The sequence below is a fragment of the Bos indicus x Bos taurus genome, chromosome 10, assembly GCF_003369695.1.
Source record: "Bos indicus x Bos taurus breed Angus x Brahman F1 hybrid chromosome 10, Bos_hybrid_MaternalHap_v2.0, whole genome shotgun sequence".
Classification (NCBI taxonomy): domain Eukaryota; kingdom Metazoa; phylum Chordata; class Mammalia; order Artiodactyla; family Bovidae; genus Bos; species Bos indicus x Bos taurus.
This window is the reverse complement of record NC_040085.1, coordinates 32,356,000-32,376,736: the sequence shown is the minus strand read 5'-3', so window position 1 is coordinate 32,376,736 and position 20,737 is coordinate 32,356,000. Positions and strand designations below refer to the sequence as shown.

General features: G+C 49.0%; 1 protein-coding gene across 1 annotated transcript; it reads left to right on the top strand.

Moving 5' to 3' along the window:
* Nucleotides 1-375: 375 nt before the first annotated feature.
* EPB42 (erythrocyte membrane protein band 4.2) lies at nucleotides 376-20,193 on the top strand. Its single transcript, XM_027553668.1, has 13 exons — nucleotides 376-580; nucleotides 2,207-2,392; nucleotides 3,327-3,557; nucleotides 6,366-6,484; nucleotides 7,407-7,511; nucleotides 9,097-9,274; nucleotides 9,864-10,002; nucleotides 10,294-10,397; nucleotides 10,917-11,159; nucleotides 12,580-12,876; nucleotides 16,002-16,156; nucleotides 17,254-17,387; nucleotides 19,159-20,193. The coding sequence occupies exons 1-13, from the start codon at nucleotides 571-573 to the stop codon at nucleotides 19,319-19,321; spliced, it is 2,064 nt and encodes a 687-aa protein (XP_027409469.1). The 5' UTR covers nucleotides 376-570; the 3' UTR covers nucleotides 19,322-20,193.
* The last annotated feature ends 544 nt before the right edge of the window (nucleotides 20,194-20,737 follow it).

Here is a 20,737-nt window from a genome sequence, read left to right as displayed (position 1 = left end):
TCACCAACAAATTCTACCCCCTAATTTCTTTCACACAGATGAATCCCAGACACACATGCTCTCTCTCTATTATCAGAAAGGTCCGTGAACATCTAACAACTTAAAGCCCAAGATATGTTTAGGGCCTGAATCTGAAGTTGGATATGGACCTCCTTCCAGAGTCTTCCAGTGTCATCCAGGTAATAACTCTGAGGGTCTCTTGAGGCCCCAGAAGCTAGAGGCTTTTACATTTATCTGGGCTTCTTCAACTGGCAGATTCCCCCTGCAATTCACTTCCCATTCGAGCCTGCCAGATATAACCCTGTCTGGGCCTCCTGGTACAAGAGATAAACGAGAACGGGGAACTCCAGCAGCTGGTCCAGGAGATACCAGAGGGGAGGGAGCAGGAAAGACAAACATGTGGGGAACACAAGGTGGAGTAGAAGGAAATGCCACTCTTTACAGATTCTTAAGCCAACAAAAGCGCCCATCATCATTTCCTGTCTGGAAGACAGATTCAGAGAGGGAGCTCAGAGCAACAGTTTAAGACAGCATTTCCAGTAGCCAAGTGGATAAGAGCGGTCTGTAGCCATGGGACAAGGTGAGCCAAGCCAGCTCTCCACAGGGCTTACTGGGCTCTCAGTAGCTTCTCTATCATGCTTTCATTAAAATAAGCAGGAGGTGATGATGAGCAATGATGGTTGCAGGTGTTAGGGATGCTAATAGTGGTGGAGGTGGTGGTTGTAGGGCTATGTTGGGAGAATAGTAAACGGATAGTGCTGATGATGGAGGAGCAAAAGTGTGCAAGCTGGTCGCTGGTGCTGGTGGTAGGGGAGGTAGTGTTTGTGTGACTCTGGTGGGGAAGGTAGTATTTGGTGCTGGCAGCAGCGGAGATGATAGAGGTGGGTTATGGTGGGAAGTGGTGATGGGTGCAATGGTGGTGTGGTGTTGGGGGTGTGGCTATGGAGTGACAATTGACTGGGTTGTTGGTGATAAATTGGTCATAGTTGTGATGACGGTGGTAAGGTGGTGATGGTGGTTAAACAGATTTATACTCTTATCCCAGCATCATCCTAACATGACTATTTTCACTGGGTTGTGGTCCATCTGGTAGACAACCTGGGAAAGCGTGAGGGTGTCATAGCCTCAAAGCTAAGGGGGAGAGAAGGGAGGCAGGAGTCAGGGAAACCAGGGTTTCCCTGGTAGCTCAGCTGAAAAAGAATCCAACTGCAATGCAGGAGACCCGGGTTCAATTCCTGGGTCAGGAAGTTCCCCTGGAGAAGGGATAGGCTACCCACTCCAGTATTAAGGGCTTCCCTGGTGGCTCAGATGGTAAAAGAATCCACCTAAATGCCAGAGACCTGGGTTCAGTCCCTGGGTTGGGAAGATCCCCTGGAGGAGAGCATACCAACCCACTATTTTATTCTTGCCTAGAGAATCCCCATGGACGCCAGTCCACAGGGTCACAAAGAGTCAGACATGACTGAGCGACTTAGTACAGCAGAGCACAGCACAGTCAGGGAATCCAACTAAAAGGGACAGAGGCAGACACCAAGCAGAGAAACAGGCAGAAGCAGAGCATGCAGAAAGCTTAACCTGTGTTAGCATATTTACAAATTCTTGTTATAAAGTGAGAATTGCCTGGGAGAACGTCTTAATACTCACAGGCCCCCTCCTTGTAGGGTTTTTCTGGGCTGCATGGTACTGTGGGTTTTACTGAGCCTTTAGATGAAAGCCACACACAATCTCTAGTGAGCTGCTCTCTGCGCCTCACTCTTCTCACTTGTAAAACAAAAGAATTGGACTCAATTAGTGACTTCAAAATTAGCTCTAAAAATGATCATTGTGTTCTTAGACAAAAATGAGTACGGGCGAGCAAAATTCTGGATTTTATTCATTGCTTTTGAATTGGGACCAGAAAAGGAGGTCAACAATGAGAACAAGCATCGTTCTTATTAATAGTAGTAACAGGGACTTACTATGTGTCTGACACAGGGCTGAGAATATTATGTACATTACCTCATTTGCTTTTCCCAGCCCTACAAGGAGGATGGTTATTCTGAGAAAGAGGAGACTGAGGATGAGTGGTTAAGCTACTCGCTTGAGACAGCACAGCTAGTAAGTTGAGCCAAGGATTTGAACCCTGCATCTCTGACTTCAGGGTCTCTGCTTTTACTGACATTGTCACATTTACCTAGTCTCCAGGATTTCTTTCTTTCCACAACAGGCCTGGGGATCAAGAGCTGCGACTTCCAGGCAGCGAGAAACAACGCAGAGCACCACACCAATGACATCAGCTCCCAGCGGCTCTTCGTGAGGCGGGGGCAGCCCTTCACCATCAGCTTGCACTTTCAGGCTCCAGTGCACACATTTCTGCGTGCCCTGAAGAAGGTAGCCCTCATTGCACAAACTGGTGAGTGGGACTGACTTCAACTCCATTGGCAGTAGGACTAGGGGGTTCTTTCTCCAGACCCACCTCGGGCAACCAAGGGGCAACTGGCTCGCACTGCACCTGGGCCTCAAGAAATTCTGTGAGGATGAGATAATATGCAAGCAAGTGAAAGTGAAAGTCGCTCATTCGTGTCTAACTCTTTGTGACCCTATGGACTGTAGCCCGCCAGGCTCCTCTGTCCATGGAATTCTCCAGGCCAGAATACTGGAGTGGGTAACCATTCCCTTCTCCAGGGTATCTTCCCAACTCAGGGATCGAAACCAGGTCTCCCATATTGCAAGTAGATTCTTTACCATCTGAGCCACCCAAGAATACTGGAGTGGCTAGCCTATCCCTTCTCCAGTGGATCTTCCCGACCCAGGAATCAAATCGGGGTATCCTGCATTGCAGGCAGATTCTTCACCAGCTGAGCTACCAGGGAAGCCTGATAATATGCATAATAAGTAGCATTTATCATGATTCAGAAGTTGCTTGGCTGCATTAACACTAAGGAGTTTTTCTGCTGCATAGATAATATCAGTTTTGTAGAAAAGCCTGAATGGGATTTAATCTAGGCTAAATATAACACTTAATTTCTACTACTTGCTGAATCTGTACTACATGTCAGATTTTGAGCCAAGGGCTTTACTTGCAATATCTCATTAAGACCTCACATCAGTCCAGTGAAGGAGATAAGACACCCATGTTATACACTATGAGCCTTTTCTAGGTGTTCATGGGTGCTAAAGACCTGTGCTCTCCCCTCACCCTTTTCTGACCCCCACTCCTTGATGGGTGGCTTTCATTCTCCTCCAAATCTAATTTTCACTTACTTCAGTTTTGTGATACTTCCTTTTGTTACTCTGAGTTGTGGCCAAGGGGTCCAAATGACCAACTCATCTCTGTGTGACTGCAGGAAAGCAGCCTTCCAAGGCCAATGGGACCCAAGCCACGTTCTCAGTTTCCAGTCTGGGGGACCGGAAGTGGTGGAGTGCAATGGTGGAGGAGAGAGATGACCAGTCCTGGACTATCTCTGTGACCACACCTGCAGATGCTATCATTGGCCACTACTCACTCCTGCTGCAGATCTCGGGCAGGAAACAATGCCTGGGCCAGTTCACACTGCTCTTTAACCCCTGGAATCGAGGTGAGTTGGACCTGGGTCAGCCTGGGCTGCACAAGATTCAGGGCCTTGGAGCTGGGGCCCCATGGGACAGCTCCCTCTAGAACAGCACAGGTACTTAGCCACTGTGGAAACTGCTCCCTGGATGAACAGCCTCTCAGACCCTGGGTCCTGACTTGGTGTCACCTGATGGAAGAAGCCCAGAGCTTCTCACTGAGAGCAGAGGCTAGTCTAGTCCTGGCTCAGGCTACTTAGTCACAGGAGCTGAGACTCACTGAGGTGACCCTAGAAGAACTCCCCTCTGTGATAGCAGGATAGGGGCCGAGAGCCGGAAAGGACTTCAGGATAAGAGGGGGCCTGCAGGACAGGTTTCTCTGATCCCTCCCTTGGCTTCCATAGTCTGTCTGCATGGTGAATCCAGGTTTTGCGGGACCTGAGTTTTTAATTAATTTGGGGGATCCTCTTTAAGAAAAAGAACATAGAATTTTGAATTGCTTAGGTCCCCCCTGACTTGAAGTGGGGTTCTGTGCTGGTGAGGGACCCAAAGCTTCAGTTTAACTTCACTGTAAATCTTCCTTCTTGCTTCTTTCTATTTGTTAGTTCTGTCCTTACTATAGACTCTCTCTCTCCATCATGACCCATCCAAATACCTGCCTAGAGCAGCAAATTAGCAACCAGTCTCCCTAGCTCAGCAGCCTCTGGATGGACTTTCCTGGGGTCAGGCAGCCTCCTGAGGCCCAGCCGGTGGCCACCTCTGGCAAAGCTCAGCCCTAGCTGTCAGGACTATTTAATCTAGAAAAGTCGTCAGACGTGGTTGACGTGCCCCAAATGAAAACCAAGAGAACATCTCCTCTTCTTTCCCATTCTGAAGACTGAGTCTTCCTTTTTGAATCCGCCACACCCCACCTTAATCCTTTGGGCTGCCTGAACAGTTATTGAGAGGAAAACAGTTTCTTCCTGTTTGCCCATCCTTGCTACCCCCAGACAAGCCTTTTCCTTTCACGAGTTCACTGCCAGCCCAAAGGGGGGCCTCCTTATGAGGCAGGGCTGGGAACAAGGGGAAGTAGAAGAAATCTCCCCTGAAGCGCCTGAATCCCAGGGCTTGATGGCCTTCCTATACAGCACCTGAGTCCCAGTAACTCCCTGTCTCCACTTCACTTGCCCAGCCTGGAGTCCTTGGGTGGCCCCCTCCTTCAGATAGCCCTGTCTGTCCTCAATCCAGGCCCTTCATTCCTGCTCCAAGGGGGTTGGCAGGTGGAACAATGGAGGAGAACTAGTGTCCACTGAGGTGCCTTGCCCCATGTGGGTGAGTGTGGATTCAAGGCCCCTTCAGCTGAGCGAGGGCCCATGGCTGTCCACATACTGCCAGAAAGACCCCCAAGCCATTTCCCTCCAAAACTGAGGCTTTACTGTACCTGCCTCATTGACTGAGCGCACACCCAGAGCTAGGCCCTGACAACCTGAGCATAGATGCAGAAATACAGTTCCAGAACAGGCCTTGGTTCAGAGGGAGCTCACAGTCTTGACTCTATGCCAGGATTCCTGTCTCCATACCTGGCTTGTTGGGACCGGTGAGGGAAGGCCTCTCTATGGGGTGAGGTGTCTGTCTGGCCAGGGGTGAAGTATTGGCACTGCCCATCTGGGAGGTGAGTTAGAGATTTTCAGAGATTTTCTGGGACTCAGTCTCATCTTACCATACTTGAAGATGGGGCCCTTCTGGATTCAAAAGGAAATTTTACGCCCTATAGTGAAAATCAAAGTCCTATTCATAAGCAGGAAGCTTTATAAAGAGGGGAGGGGATGCACCCAAGCTAAGAAGAAGGGTGATACCTATGCTCTGATAATGTACTTCCCAAAGCCTGCAGAGCCCGGGGCCAAACTCCTCGCTTTGAAGCAATTTCCAAAGAGATGATGTCCAGCTGACTTCACAGATAGTACTCAGGATGAAGGGGCAGGGGCCCAGGACTCCTTGGGCACATGATTCTGTGATTTTCTGTCCAAGGTTTTTCAGGGCTTCCTGATATCTAATATCCCAGTGTTCTGTTACCTTGAGTACCCTCATCCTAGTTTGATGGCTTGGAGGATGGTTTGGAAATCCTCTTCTCATTCTAGGCTCCAGGAACCAGTCCAACCAGCCCCTACTTCACCCCCAACAACAGGCAGAGAGAGACACCCGAAAAACAGAGTAGGTCTGCCAGCTGCTCCCAGCTTCCTAGAGTAGGCGATGGCCTCCTTAAAACCCCCACCCACTTCATGACTCCCAGGCAACCCTTCAATGAAGATACTAGGAGAGGCAGCAGGAAGAGCCCATAGGAGTTCTAGACCCCCTTGGACACGCTGGGTGGCTCCCACTGTTCCCTCACACACACAGCCCCATTCTCCCTCCAACCCTACTTGTCTTCCCTTCTGCTCACATCTGTCAACCTGTTTGGTTTTTCTGAAACACTTTTTTTTCTGGTTGAACTTGTGGGAGAGACATAGCAGCCCCCCTGGGAAGCCCCCTGGCCTGTTGCCAAATGCTCTTGGTTCAGGAGCAGGTTTCTTTGGGAACCAGTAGGCCTTTTAAGGTTGGCTTATTCCTGTCTGCTGGCTGGCCATGAAAGCCACTGTGGCTGACCCAGGGACTCTCATCCCCTTCCCCACTCTCACCAGAGAGGAGGCCTGGTCCCAGTATGGGATGAAAAGAGGGGCTTCCTTCACAGTCTCTACCAGGCCTGGAGCTGAAGGGAAGGCCTGCAGCAGAATCTCACCCAGGCAGGGAGGGCAAAGGCCTGGAGATGGACGGCACACCTAGCATCCTACAGTCCCTCATCCCTGCCTGCTTCTCTCCAGAGGATGCTGTGTTCCTGGGGAATGAAGCTCAGCGCAAGGAGTACTTGCTGAACCAAAATGGCCTCATCTTCCTGGGCACGGCTGACTGCATCCAGGCCGAGCCCTGGGACTTTGGCCAGGTACGGGGCCCTCCAGGGAAGGTGGGGAGACAGTGATCACCCCATAATTTTCAGTGCTCAAGTCAAACAGATTGGGCCAATCCAAAGCCTCTGGTCATGAGGCCATTTCTTCATGCAAGTTCAGCCACGTGGTACCTCGGTCCCCTCAGGGCCACACTAGACCATCCTCCTCAACCACCAGAGTTATCTTCCTAAAGACCATGCAGATGAAGCCTCTGTTAAATCCTCACCATCTACAGGATAGAAACCAGATCCCCTGGCTTGACACATAAGACTCTTCACAGCCAGGCCACTGCTTCCCTTTCCCCAAGAGCACCCGCCCCCCTCCAACTCCATGCTTCAGCTCCTGGTCATCCCTCGATTGTGCAGGCTGAATGTTCCCTCTGCCGGGAATACCTTCCCTCACTTACCACCTGGAAAATGCCTGCCCATCTTTTAAGGCCCTCTGAAAGTTTTCCCAGCCCCCAGGGGCAGAGTGACTCTCCACTGTGCTCCCTGGGTTGGCATCTCTTCTAGAGCCCCAGCCACATTGCTGAGATCTGTAGCCTAAGTGGCCGCATGTCTCCCTCACTCCTCACTTCTGCTCCTCCAGAGCAGAAGCTGCCATTTTATCCACCCCCACACAGGGACAGCCCTGTTAGGAGCTGTGGGAGCAAATTACGTGAAAAACTGTAGAAATGAAAGGACTCGACAGAGCCCTGGTGCTCAAAAGCCCACACTATCAGCAGTCAGACAACAGAAGAGACAAAAGGCTGAGGTGCCGGGCCCTGGGGCAGAGGGAAAAGCGAGAACTTCTTCAGGAACACGGCAGGAAGGAGTGGAGCCTGAGTCAAGGAGAAGGACAAGGGGATGGGGTTGACTTGGGGGAGGAGTGGCTGACTGCACACCCTCCATCATGCGTGGCCCTGTGTGGTCCTTACAGCTCGAGGAGGATGTCATCGACCTTGGCTTGAGCTTACTGACCGTGGACAATCAGGTGGAGAAGTGGGGCAACCCCGTGCATGTGGCCCGAGTCTTGGGCGCCTTGGTGAGTGAGGACGGGGTGGGGAGGGGGAGGAGATGAGACAGCAGTCCTCTGCCAGAGCTGCCCCCGTGTAGGGTCCCAGAAGTTTTTTACTCACGAATGGTCCCCTCTTCCCAGAGTGCAGGGGACAGTCCCTGGAGAAGGATCTGAGTGAGGAGGGGCAGACAGTAGCATCCAGCGGGGAGAGAAATGACAGGAAGGTGTCCTCCTTCAGGTCATAAGCCAGCGAGGACTAAAACTGACCTGGGTTTCCTTGAGACCTCCCTCTCCCTGCCTCCTCACCCTCAGCCCTGACAGGGAGCTTAGGTCCCTGGGAAGAAGGGGGTCAGTTCCATCTTACCCATGGGTTGGTGATAAGGCAGTCAAAGGAACTTGTTTTCATTTCTAAATTATTCCAATGAAGGTGGCTTGGTCCTTTCCTGCTACTGCTGCTGCTTAGTCACTTCAGTCGTGTCCGACTCTGTGTGACCCCATGACGGCAGCCCATCAGGCTCCACGGTCCCTGGGATTCTCTAGGCAAGAACACTGAAGTGGGTCGCCATTTCCTTCTCCAATGCATGAAAGTGAAAAGTGAAAGTGAAGTCGCTTAGTCGTGTCCGACTCTTAGCGACCCCATGGACTGCAGCCTACCAGGCTCTTCCATCCATGGGATTTTCCAGGCAAGAGTACTGGAGTGAGGTGCCATTCCTTAAAAAGTTCTCTCACAGGAGTAATGTGCTCTCTATTTCCTCATGTGGCTCAGTCCTTTCCTCTGAGGAGGTGGTGAGGGACAGGGCTAGCCTGCGAGGAGGAGGAAACGTGGGCCTCAAGGTCCCAGGTGCAAACACTCGAAGAATCAGGGCCAGGCAGACCAAGGAACAGTGAAAGCCTCCAGCGAGGGGGAGCCCTCCTGCTGCTCTCGTGTCCTGAGTTTCATTTGCCACTATGGGCTTCCCTGGTGGCTCACACGGACAGAATCCACCTGCAATGCGGGAGACCTGAGTTCAATCCAGGTTTCAACCCCTGGGTCAGGAAGATCCCCTGAAGAAGGGAATGACAACCCACTTCGGTATTCTTGCCTGGAGAATCCCATGGACAAAGGAGCCTAGTGGGCTACAGTCCAGGGGGTCACAAGAATCGGATACGACGGAGCAACTAACACTTTCATGGCTCATGAACCCCCGCTTCTGAAGGACTTGTTAAAAAGGAGAGTTCCCAGACACGATCCCAGTGGATGAGGGTGGGGCCCAGGAACATACAGGTTTAACAAGTTCCAGGTGATTTCCATACAAGTGATCTGTTCACCATGCCTGGAGAGCTGTAATGAGCCCTCGCTACGGGCATGCTAAGTCACTTCAGTCGTGTCCGGCTCTTTGTGACCCTATGGACTGTAGCCCACCAAGCTCCTCTGTCTGTGGGATTCCCCAGGCAAGAATACTGGAGTGGGTTTCCATGCCCTCCTCTAGGGGATCTTCCCCACCCAGGGATTGAACACATGTCTCTTTCATCTCCTGCATTGGCAGGCGGGATCTTTACCACTAGCGCCACCTGAGAAACCCGAGCCCTCCCTACCCACCCCCATAAACATCCACACGTTTCCCCCAAACAGCTGCACATTCTTAAGGAGAAGTCTGTCCTGCCCACTGCGAAGATCCAGACTACAGAGGAAAGGGCCTTGCTGAACAAGCGCCGGGGCAGTGCGCCCATCCTGCGACAGTGGGTCACTGGTCATGGGAGGCCTGTGTACGAGGGTCAGGCCTGGGTGTTGGCAGCTGTTGCTTGCACAGGTACAGAGCAGACTTGCCTGCCACACCCAGGCAAGTCACCTTGGCTACCACACAGAGTGTCTGCCTTGCTTCTTGGGTTGCCCAGTACCCGCTGCCCCATGACATCTCCAAAAGCAGCCACTGCCTCCAACTCCGCAGCATTCCCCCACCTCCACCACACCTGTGATTGCTTCCCATGCACCATCTGGCTAAGATGGCTTTTCCCCAGCCACTCCTCCCAACCAGCTTCTGCTCCTTTTCCCAGATTCAGCAAAGTTGGGCCCATCTGGTGAGCTCTGCTCCCAAACTCCCCAAAGCTCCTCCCTGCCTCTGCCCCAGAAAAGCCAGTCCCAGCGCTCTGTTGAAGCCTCCCGCTGCTGTGTACTCCACCCGCTGTGTAACTTGTCTGCTTCTCATTACTTGGCCTTCATATAGCGTAGGTCGGGCGGGTGTCAATTCCTGTGCCCCTTCTCTTTCCACAATGTCACCGGCATTTAAGACCATGAACGTGCCTAGTGTCCAGAGGAGACACAGAGAATGCTAGCCATAGGCCCCATCCCCGCATCCCAGCCCCCTCTGGTGCCCTGACCCTCTGCCCACTTCCATGCAGTGCTGCGAGGCCTGGGAATCCCTGCCCGAGTTGTTACCACGTTCACCTCAGCCCAGGGCACGGGCGGGGACCTGCTGGTAAACGAGTACTACAACGAGGAGGGGCTTCAGAATGGAGAAGACAACAGAGGCAGAGCCTGGTGAGAAGCCCAAAGGGGGTGGATGAAGTCCTAGACCTGACAGGGCTCCAAACCCGCAGGCTGTCGTCCATGGGAACCTCCCAGCCCAAGTAGCCCTGCTTTGAATAGGCCTTCAGGACTCCGAAAGGCAGGATTCTGAAGGTCAGGGTGAATGTGAGATGCACGCCCCTTCCTGGGAGTGTTGGAACCACTCTTACACAGCATCCTCCCATCCACTTAGTCGCAGCTCTGTCATCTCTAGGACTGCTTCAGGACTTTTGCCCCCCACTTGTATTGTTCCCTTTGCTTCAGGATCTTCCAGACTTCCACCGAGTGCTGGATGGCCCGGCCTGATCTGCTTGAGGTTTATGACGGATGGCAGATTCTATACCCAAGTGCTCTTAAAGGAGGTGAAGGTAAAGCCTGGGGTGGGCCTAGGACCACCAGGTTCCCAGAGCTGCAAGAGTACAAGGAGTCCCTTGGAGAGGAAATGGGCAGCAGGTGGTCCATAGCAGGTCTGCAGCCCCTAAAACAGAAGTGGTGGCAGGACTGATAGTGAGTGGTGGGATGCTGGCCCAAGGCCCCGCAGGAACAGAACAGTCACAGAGCCCAGTACATAGGAAGTGTTCAACAAAGGTAACCTCCTCTTGTCATGTCTGTGGTCAAGCTGGCTTAGGAACTCCCATGTACTCTGTAACTCTGAGGTCTTGTCCAAGAGAGCACCTGCCATAGACCATGACCAAAAAGTTATGTCACTAAAAGTGAGCTTCCCCTCAGCTGTGCCCTCTCAGAAACCCTGCCTAGTGCCCACCTCTGACCTTGATTCCAGTGGAGGGGCAATAGGGCATTAGGATGGGAACAGAGGTTTTGCTGCTCTGACCAAAGCCAAGGTCTGGGTATGATTCCTCTCACTCATTGACATTTCTCTCCCTCAGTCCTGGAGGCCTGTGATCTGGTCCCAGTCAGAGCCGTCAAGGAGGGGATAGTGTGGCTGACCCCTGCAGCATCAGACATTTTTGCCTCAATAAATGCCTCATGTGTGGTCTGGAAGTGCGGTGAGGATGGGACACTGGAGTTGACTGACAGCAACACCAAGTATTTTGGCAATAATATCAGCACCAAGAATGTGGACTGTGACCGCCATGAGGACATCACACAGAACTACAAGTATCCTGAAGGTATCAGGCAGTGGGGGGCCTCCTGGGTGGCTCAGAGGTAAAGAATCTGCCCACCAATGCAGGAGATGCCAGTTCTATCCCTGGGTCAGGAAGATCCCTTGGAGTAGGAAATGGCAACACACTCATTTTCTTGCCCAGAAAAATCCCATGGATAGACTGAGTGGCTACAGTCTGTGGGGTTGCAAAGAATTTGATGCTACTGAAGCAATTTAGCATGCACGCACCGGGCAGAGGAGGGCCCCAAACAGCAACAGAGAGAAAGTAATGGGCCAGACACATGCAGGCCAGGGAGACATGCAGTCCGTTCCCCATCGCATGAAACAGGACTTCTCAACCCTCTTTGACTTTACTCACATTTTGGACCAGATATCTTTGCTATCTGGGAGGCTGTGCAACCTGGGACATTCAGAAGCCTTCCTGGTCTCTATCCTCTAGATGCCAGCCCCTCCTCAACCACCACCGCCAGTTGTGACAACCAGAAATGTCTCCTGACATTTCCAGATGTCCCCTGGGGGCAAAATTGTCCCCAGCTGAGAACCACTGCTGTAGAACAGAATACTTAATACCAAGCCCAGGTGATTTCCCTGGTGGTCCAGTGGTTAAGACTCTGCACTTCTACTGCAGGGGGTTAATCCCTGGTTGGGAAGCTAAAATCCCACATGTCACATGTGGCATGGCCAAAGACAAAACAAAAAACAAGCCCAGCTGCCAGGAAATACTCTCTCTTTCCTGCTGTCCTCCAACACTCCCCAACCTCCCAGTGTATTCCCCTCCATATTAGTTATTAGAGCGCACTGCTGCGCTGTCCACCCATTTGTCCAAGCAAGAAAGCCTGCCCTGTTCTTGAGCCTCCCATGGTACCCTCACACCCATCTCCTCATCTCCTTCCCCAATGCCTGCAGGTCACCCAGGGCCTCATCATCTCTTTTCTACAGTATTATAGTAGCCTCCTAATTGGACCCCTGCCTCCAGTCTCCCCATCATTATTCCATCTCTAACTTACAGTTTCAAGAATGAGCTTCCCAGGACACAAATATATTTATGTTACAGAATATTCCTGCTCCAGAATATACCATGCCCTCCATTTCCCTTGGAATAAGTCCAAACTCCTTCACTTAGGAAAATACAAGTTCCTGCAACTTGTACAAAAACTAGCTCTCCCACCATTCAAGGGGCAAAGTCATAGTACTTGAAGAACTTGACCCCTGAGTGACTTGGAAGAGACACACTGTATCTGTGGTGAGTTTGTCTAACACAAACCTTTTTTTTTTAGCTACATGTGGTGCAAGAGGTTTGCAAGGCTCTTGTGGCCTTGGCAAATTTGAGCAGTAGTGGGTCAATGAACCTTAATCCTGAGCTTTTATTAGAAGGGTCTATACCTGCTGGGTAAGAGGCCTGCTTTGTTTATTTCATTCTTCAGGATCTTCTCAAGAAAAAATGGTGCTGGAGAAAGTCCAGAAATACAGAATGAAACACAAGAATGATGGCATCTATCCTCCTCGTTGTGAGACTGATGATCCTCTACATCTCTTTTTGAAAGCACCGAGTTCCCTAGCCCTGGGAAAGAACGTAGAGATCTCTGTGATCTTGTTAAACCCCACTGACCAGGAGAAGGAAGTGCAGCTGGCAATTGGGCTGCAGGCAATGTACTACAATGGTGTCCTTGCTGCCAAGCTCTGGAGGAAGAATTTTGTCCTTATACTCAGTGCCAACTCAGGTAACTATCTGTGATTCCTTCCCAACACTCTACACGCCCGGCTTCCACTCTGAGCAGGCAGCAGCCATACAGCAACCCCTGCAGATTCGATGACATGGTTTCTAGTTCCTGATGTGCCCGCTCCCTCCCCCCCTCCCTCCCTCCCTCCCCCCCTCCCCCCCTCCCTCCCTCCCTCCCTCTCTCTCTCTCTTTCATTCAATACATATTTACTGAGCTTCACACAGGAAAAACAAAACCCACAATTCTGATTGTAGTCGTTTGAATAAACAGACTATGGAGCAGTGTAAGAAGTGTTTGACGAGGTAAATGCAGTACAATTGTGAATTAGAATCTCTCCCAGGCAGGAGCAGGCTGCCCCCAGGTAAATCAGGCTGCCCTGGGTCTTGAAGGATGAGTAAGGCAGTGTCAGAGAAGTGAGTCGTGGGCTTTCCAGGCAGAAGGGACATAGGCCCAGGTTCTTCCTCCTCCTTAAGATTCTTATGTAATTGATCTGGAGCCGGATCCAGGCACTGGAATTTTTTCAGAGCTCCCTGTGTTATTCTAGAGTTGAAATTCCCTGGACTAGAGCAGCTGTTCGGAGAAGGCAATGGCAACCCACTCCAGTACTCTTGCCCGGAAAATCCCATGGATGGAGGGGCCTGGTCGGCTGCAGTCCATGGGGTCGCTAGGAGTCGGACACGACTGAGCGACTTCACTTTCACTTTTCACTTTCACTTTTCACTTTCATGCATTGGAGAAGGCAATGGCAACCCACTCCAGTGTTCTTGCCTGGAGAATCCCAGGGATGGGGGAGCCTGGTGGGCTGCTGTCTATGGGGTCGCACAGAGTCGGACACGACTGAAGTGACTTAGCAGCAGCAGCAGCAGAGCAGCTGTTCTCCAACTTTGCTGCACGTAAGAACCACCTGGGGGAAGTTTGATGATCAGCCTGCACCCCAGACCAATTAAGTCAGAAATTTGACCCAAACATCAAAAATATTGTTAAGTCCTTGGGTGACTCCAATGTGCAGGCAAGAGAATCAGTGGAATAGAGCTTGTTTACATGATTGCAGCAACCTCCTGACTGGTCCCCCCGTCTCCAGTCTTTCTACTCTGTTCCCTTTCCAAGAGTGGGAGGAGTGGAGTGGGGGAGTTGTGTGAGAACCAGACTGGGCCAGATCTTGAAGTGGCTTGTAGATGCAGCTCAAGAGTTTGGGTTTTATTCTCTGGGCAATGGGGAGCTGGTAAAAGGTTTTAACCAGAGGAGTCAATGGGATTAGAAATTCATTTTTGAAAAAGAACTTTTGGTAGAATGGAATGGAAGGGGTCATATTAGAGTCATGTATCTCAACCTTGTCTGTATGTTGAATCACCTGGAGAACTTCAAATATACTGATTCCTAGGTCTCTCGGTCAGAGTCTGTTATAATTGACTTGGGGTGTGGCTTGGCATTGGGAATTTTTAAAGCTTCCCATATGATTCCAAGGTGTATCTAATGTGTATCCAACAACCACAGATTAGAAGTTGGAAGGTTTTGAAAAAATTGAAGGACAAAGTAAACTAGCAGAACTTTTCAAATGAAGTCATATTATAGAAGTGGGCTAGATTGGACTTGTGTATGTGCCTAGATGGTGCTTCCAGTTTGGGTGAGCCTCTAAAGTAGGGCCAATGGGAAAGAACAGGTTTGGGGAGAAAGATGATGTGTTCTGTTTGTTGCATGTTGGGTTTGAAATCCCAGAAGACATCTGAGCTGTGATGGGCAGTAGGCAGCTGGAAACCTAAACCTGGTATTCTAGATAAAGTCCTGGATGGGCGCAGGGGAGAGTGGAGAAGGACTGAGAGAAAATGAGAGGGCGAGGAGGAAACCCAGGCAGCACCAGCATGTAGACACCAGACAGGGAGACAGCAGAGTGAGAGACTAAGTCAAAGAGAAGAAGGGGGAGCCCAGCATGGCCAGCGGAGAGGCTGTGAGAGGTCAAGGCTGGAAAGCCTCTACTGACAGAGAGGTCTGATGGAGAAGCAATAGGTTCTTGGGGCTTAAACTGACTGAGAGCTGAGGAGGTGAGACAAGGTAGGCAGTCCTTTCAGGAAGAATGGATGGAAAAAGAAAAGAGGCTGGGTGGCAGACAGGGAAACGTGGGAGAGGGAGGTTCTGCTCCCTCTTCTGCTTATATGCTGAAGAAGAATTCATAGGGAGAAAAAGACGAAGCCTCAGGAGAGATGGGTTATAACCGATGGTGCAACCTTTGAGGAAATGAGACACAACTAGAATAATTATAGCTCACATTTATTGAGCACTTATTTTTGGCAAACATGATGCTAAGTGTTCTGTATGCATTATCTCACTTATCCTCATAATGACCTTATGAGGCAGGAACCATTATCATCCCCGCAAAAGATGAGGAGACCAAGACACAGAAAGTTAAATAAATTGCCCACAGTTACACAGCTAAGCAGCAATGAGGTTGGGATGGAACACTGATTTAAAAAGCAGAAGACAGGATCTGGGCACAGAGGGGGCCTCACCCTGGAGGCAGTGGTGAGGAACGAAGGGTGGCTTCATTTTCTCTGCAAACGGAAAAGAACAGAAGCAGGGAAGGGGAGAGAACCAAGCAAGCATATATTCAGCCATGATGGCATGGCAGGTCTGAGGCCAGCACTTAACAACTGTCTCATGAACCAGAAGCCATCCCACCTAGGTGGTATTACTAGACAAGGAGATTGAGGCTCCACTTGTAGTTCACAGGGCCCTTTCCAGAGCCCTGTGGAGGTGGTCTACCAAATGTGTTGTGCTCATGATGGTGATGTTGGTCTTGGGTGGGTTTTTTTTGTTTGTTTTTTTGCTGCCCCTGGTCTTAGTTGCAGCATTCGGGCTCTTGGTTGTGGAATGGGGGAACTGTTTTCCTGACTGGGGGTTGAACCTGGACCCCTGCCTTGAGACCACAGAGTCCTAACCACTGGACCACCAGGGAAGTCCTTTTGGGTGGGTTCTTGAGTGAGTTCGTTCTGAAATTGCTCTGAGGAATAAGGCATCTTTCTGGCTTCAGTGAGGCCCTGACTCTTGGGAGTCATGTGTGAAACCACTGCTTGTCTCTGGGGCACATGCACTCACTCCCGGGCACTGACTCCACCTGTTACGTGTTTCAGCTAAGAAAATCTCTACCTACCTGTTCAACTCCAATTTTGAACAAAGCCTGCCAGAGAATAGCTTCCTCAGACTCACTGCCATGGCAACGCACTCCAGCCTTCCCTGCTTTGCCCAGCAAGACATCGCCATTCGCAGACCACACCTTGCCATAGAGGTAGGCACCAGTCCTTCCCCAAATCACTGTTTGCTGCTCTTCAGGTCACCGTTTCACAAAGAACAGAGCCCCTCAAGCTTCAGAGCAGGTGACCGTGCTGAAGAAACTATCAGGAAATGCTGGGTTGACAGCTCCTTCTCTTGAAAGAGATGATTTCTTATATATGATACTAAGATTTAAATCTTTCCACTTTAAGTAAAGGTTTCTAAAATTGGGAGTCTTCTCAGTGGCTGCTTCCAAACTCACAAAGATAATAATAGCCTATGGTCATTTAGCACTTTATACAATACCAATGTATTTTCACATTTTACTTCTTTTAATAACAACAGCCCTGGGAGGTGAACTCTTCCCATTATTCAGATGAGGAAAGTATCCTGCCTACAAATCATAAAAATGGGCTGTCTTAAGAGGCTTGGGGCTCTTAGTCCAGTCCTCTTTCCACATGTGTACCCAGGCCAAAATGAATGTGACTTGGTCTCTGCCCTGGAAGGGGTTACAGTTGGGCAAGAGTGTCACAACGTGTGGTCTTCTATGTCAGAGATTTCAGAGGAACAAAGTCACTCTGGCACAAGTGAAGTAAAGAGGCCTATTTCCGGCTGGGGGTTTGGGAAAGCTTCATGGAGGAGGTGGCATTTGTGTCAGGCTTTGAACAATAGGTAAGCTTTCAGTGCAGAGGAGGGAGAAGGCCATTGCAGATGGAAGACTGAGTAGAGAGGCTCAAAGGAAGGGAGCCTGAGGGCTGTGCTGGGGCTGGGAAATTGCCCACAGCGGTTAAGGTATAGTCAGGGGTAGAACAGATGAGCCTGGGATAGATTGGGGTTAGATTGTGAAGGGCTCTGAAGGCCAACCAAAGCTGAATTCTAAGACAATGGGAAACCTTCCAAGGTTTCCAAGTAAAGGAAAGGCAGCATCAGTGTCATCAGTGATGGATCAAGGGTGAGAGAAAATACAGAAGACCAAGTAGAGGGCTAGGGAAGTCAGCAGTTGAGTTTAGGTGAGGATGGTAGAGATAGGAGAATAACCAAGAAAGGGTTCAGGGAGGGTAGCCAGGAAGGGAAGGAGTGACTACAGCTCCATGCTCTTGGGATCCCCCACAGATGCCAGAGACAGCAGAGCAACATCAGCCCCTGATGGCCTTGGTCAGCATCCATAACCCCCTCGATGTTCCCTTGGAAGACTGTGTGATCTCCATCTTCGGAAAGGGGCTCGTTCATAGAGAGAAGAGCTACAGGTAAGAGACCACAAACTTCTCATCCCACAGAAGTATCTCAACCTGTCAGAAAGGCAGGAACCTGGCCTTCCCTGGTGGCTCAAATGGTAAAGAATGGCAGGAACCCAAGATGACACTCTGTTTGCTGTGTCCATGAAGACAGAGCAGATACCTGCCAGAGCTGAACTAAAAGATCAGAGCCTCTCTCTCCCTGGGGCCACCAACGTTTACAGGGGTACAGGACAGAGGGAGGCTCTGTGCCCTTTGGGCACCTCACGCTGCTTGAGGCCCTGGTCATGCAGAGAGGGCCTGGGTATTACTGATGAACACAGGTGAGGGGGTTAGGGAACATCAAAGGGAAGAGCTGCATTCTACCAGTGACAACACAATACAGAATTTTATTTACACATTTCCTTTTACTCCTATTCCCACCACCACTCTTCATATCCTTGTCTTAGTATGTGTAAAATGTGTACTGTTGCTTCATGAGCCTGTATTTTTAAACTATATAAATGCTATGTCTAATTCATTTCACTCAGAACTGTTTTTCACTCATCCACATGTCAAGTCCCTTGTTTCTGCTACAAATTACTCCATCACATATGCCCCTGCTTCCTACCACACCACTCCACAGTGCCTCCAACTCTCATAAATACACATATTCCCTTATATACCTGCTTGAAAATTCATGTGTGGGGGGTAAATACACAGGAATGGAGTTGCTGAGACATAGGATAAGACCTGGTTTGACCACATGCTATCAGATTGGTTTGTAGAATGGCTGCAGTTCCGTCCAGCAGTACTTGACAGCTTCTGTATTCCTACCATCCCTCCACTCTTGGCAATACCATTTTCTCTTTTAATCCAGTCTAACAGGAATAAAATAATATCTCATCATTGTTTTAATTTGCAACTCTTCATGTTTATCAGCCTTTTCCATTTCCTCCTCTGTATAGTTCCTTAACACGGCCCACTTTTTTTTTTGCTGTTCCTTTTTTCCTTGTTGACCTGTGGGTATATATATACACACATATATTCATACACACAAACCCTGTATAATGTAGGTTATTAGCACCTTGTTGGCTTTAGATGTTGCAAGTATCTTAGTTAATCATTGCTCCTTCTCTCGTGAGGTCCACAGCATCCTCCACTAAACACACACATACAGTTTAGAGTTCACGATGCCTGTTCCAAGCCCGAGGTCCCTGACAGGTTGTGTGGTTGTTGAGCTACCACCTCAGCCTCAAGAAACTCAGTCACTCTTGGTCATAAGTTGAGAGAAGGACTGCCAGCATTTAACCAGACTTCTGTGGTCGCCCAGATAAACTATAAGGCAAAGCTTCTCAAAAGAAATCTGCACCATTTGCTCAGTCACCATAACGTCCACAGGTAGACAAGAAAGGTGCCGAGAGGGCTCCAAACACCACCTGCTGGCATCCTGACATCTCAGTATGCCCACTACACCCACTGCAGTTAGCAATGAGGCTTCTAAAACCATAGTTTCACAAGCCTACTATTACCAAGAATGAGACCAGACTGAAGTCACAGGTGATGAAACGACAGATGCAACCTGGAAGCCCTTAGAATAGGATGTTTCTCAACCATACAGCTGCTCACCATGGAGGCTCCTGCCTTCCACCCCCTTCAAACCTCCTCTGTTTTAACAGCTGGGTACTTACATGTTTATTTCTTCAGGGTCCACCTCTGTAAGCAGGTAAGGATCACAGTCACTGGGACCAGCAAAGGAATGCCCCTGAGACAGAACTAGGACTTTTCTTTTCTTCTATTTCAGAGTGAATTCGGTGCAGCCCAGAAACACTTTGCGCACCCAACTCAAGTTCGTGCCAATGAAGGTGGGATGCCAAAGGCTCACTGTGGAAATGGACTGCAACATGTTCCAGAACCTAACCAACTTCAGAACTGTCATGGTGGTAGCCCCTAAATCTCCAGCTTAAACTTCCAGCTCCAGCATCACTTTCCCCAACCACCTCCTGAATCTACAATCTAAAACCAAGCATGATGGGAAGAGAAACTTTGCTTATCAGATAAACAATTCTCTGCTCAGGTTGAGCACAAGAGGACCAAGAACAAAACTAGATTCCCCACCTCAAAAAAACTTATATTCTCAGAAATCAACAGAAAAAGCACTCATTTCTGTCACCCCAGCTCAAAGCATCTATGAAGACTAGTTGTCTTAAAATACAAACTATTGGGCTCGAGGAATTTTTTTAAAAAGGCTTCATAAAGGTATTCAGATAAGTAAATTAAGTTTTTTTTTAGTTCAGGGATTTTCATAACCATTTACTATTCATTAATACATAATTAATTTATAGGTAAGGAAAATAAGCTAATTAAAGCACTCTATACTTCTGATGAAATGGGACAATATTAACTAAAAATATGATTTTTAGACAATCCTAAGATTATATTGATCAATGCCATCCCTGACCATTATCCTTAAAGATCCAAAGATGACTAAAGAAAGTTATAAAATACACAGCATAAGACCTGAGTGGAGAATGATCTTCAATATTCAGCTATGGATAAGTCCTTATTAGAGTATTATGAAAGATTAAACAATTAAGTGTGATGTGTGATGTTAACAACATGAATTTGGTCCAGTAGAGAAACATACAATTATTAAGTATAAAGAAAATAGGACCTACAAAAAAAATTGGACTCCTTTTGTACAAAGTTAATTTTTTTTCATTGTTTCCATTTTGTTGCTTTGATACTCTCGGGTTTTAGTTCCTTTTCTTTGTAATACTTGTTAACAAGTACAGAATGGCACTTTATGAAAGTAAATTAAAACTCTTGACTCAAAGAATTTCAGCCTCAAGTACACAGTTCTCTCAAAAGAATGGATGCTGGACTTGCAGGCTACTATGCTAAGTGAAATAAGTCAGACAGAAAGATAAACACTGTATGATATCACTTACATGTGGAATCTAAAAAATGTAACAAATTAGTGAACATAAAAAAAAGAAGGGGTGGTGGGAATAAAAAAAAGGACAGCTACTGTTGCTGATTGCACCTAAAGAGACCATGGGGATGTCAGATGGGCAGATGTGATGAAGTACATCTATACAAGACAAAGGATGCCCAGTAGAAGTGTGGAGACCTACAGAACACGCATAAGGCCTAGTCAGGTATAGCACTGTATACCCTGCTTTCTAAGATGTTACTTTCCAGGTTTACCTTGCTTTCCAATACGTGATCTTCCAGACTGATGTAAAAATATAATTAACTGGTGATGGTTTTGCAGGATTAACTGAAGAGGCCCTTAATATTATATAAACTCTATAATCTTATACATTCAAGTTTTTTTGATTTATAAAAATTTTGTACTTACATTTGGGGACAGGCAATAC

What these genes read in the sequence shown, in the direction of transcription:
- EPB42 (XM_027553668.1), top strand. An exon ending in AGCCCTCATTGCACAAACTG is followed by an intron (nt 2,393 to 3,326) that starts GTGAGTGGGACT and finishes GTGTGACTGCAG; the next exon opens with GAAAGCAGCCTTCCAAGGCC. An exon ending in GAACTACAAGTATCCTGAAG is followed by an intron (nt 11,160 to 12,579) that starts GTATCAGGCAGT and finishes TTCATTCTTCAG; the next exon opens with GATCTTCTCAAGAAAAAATG.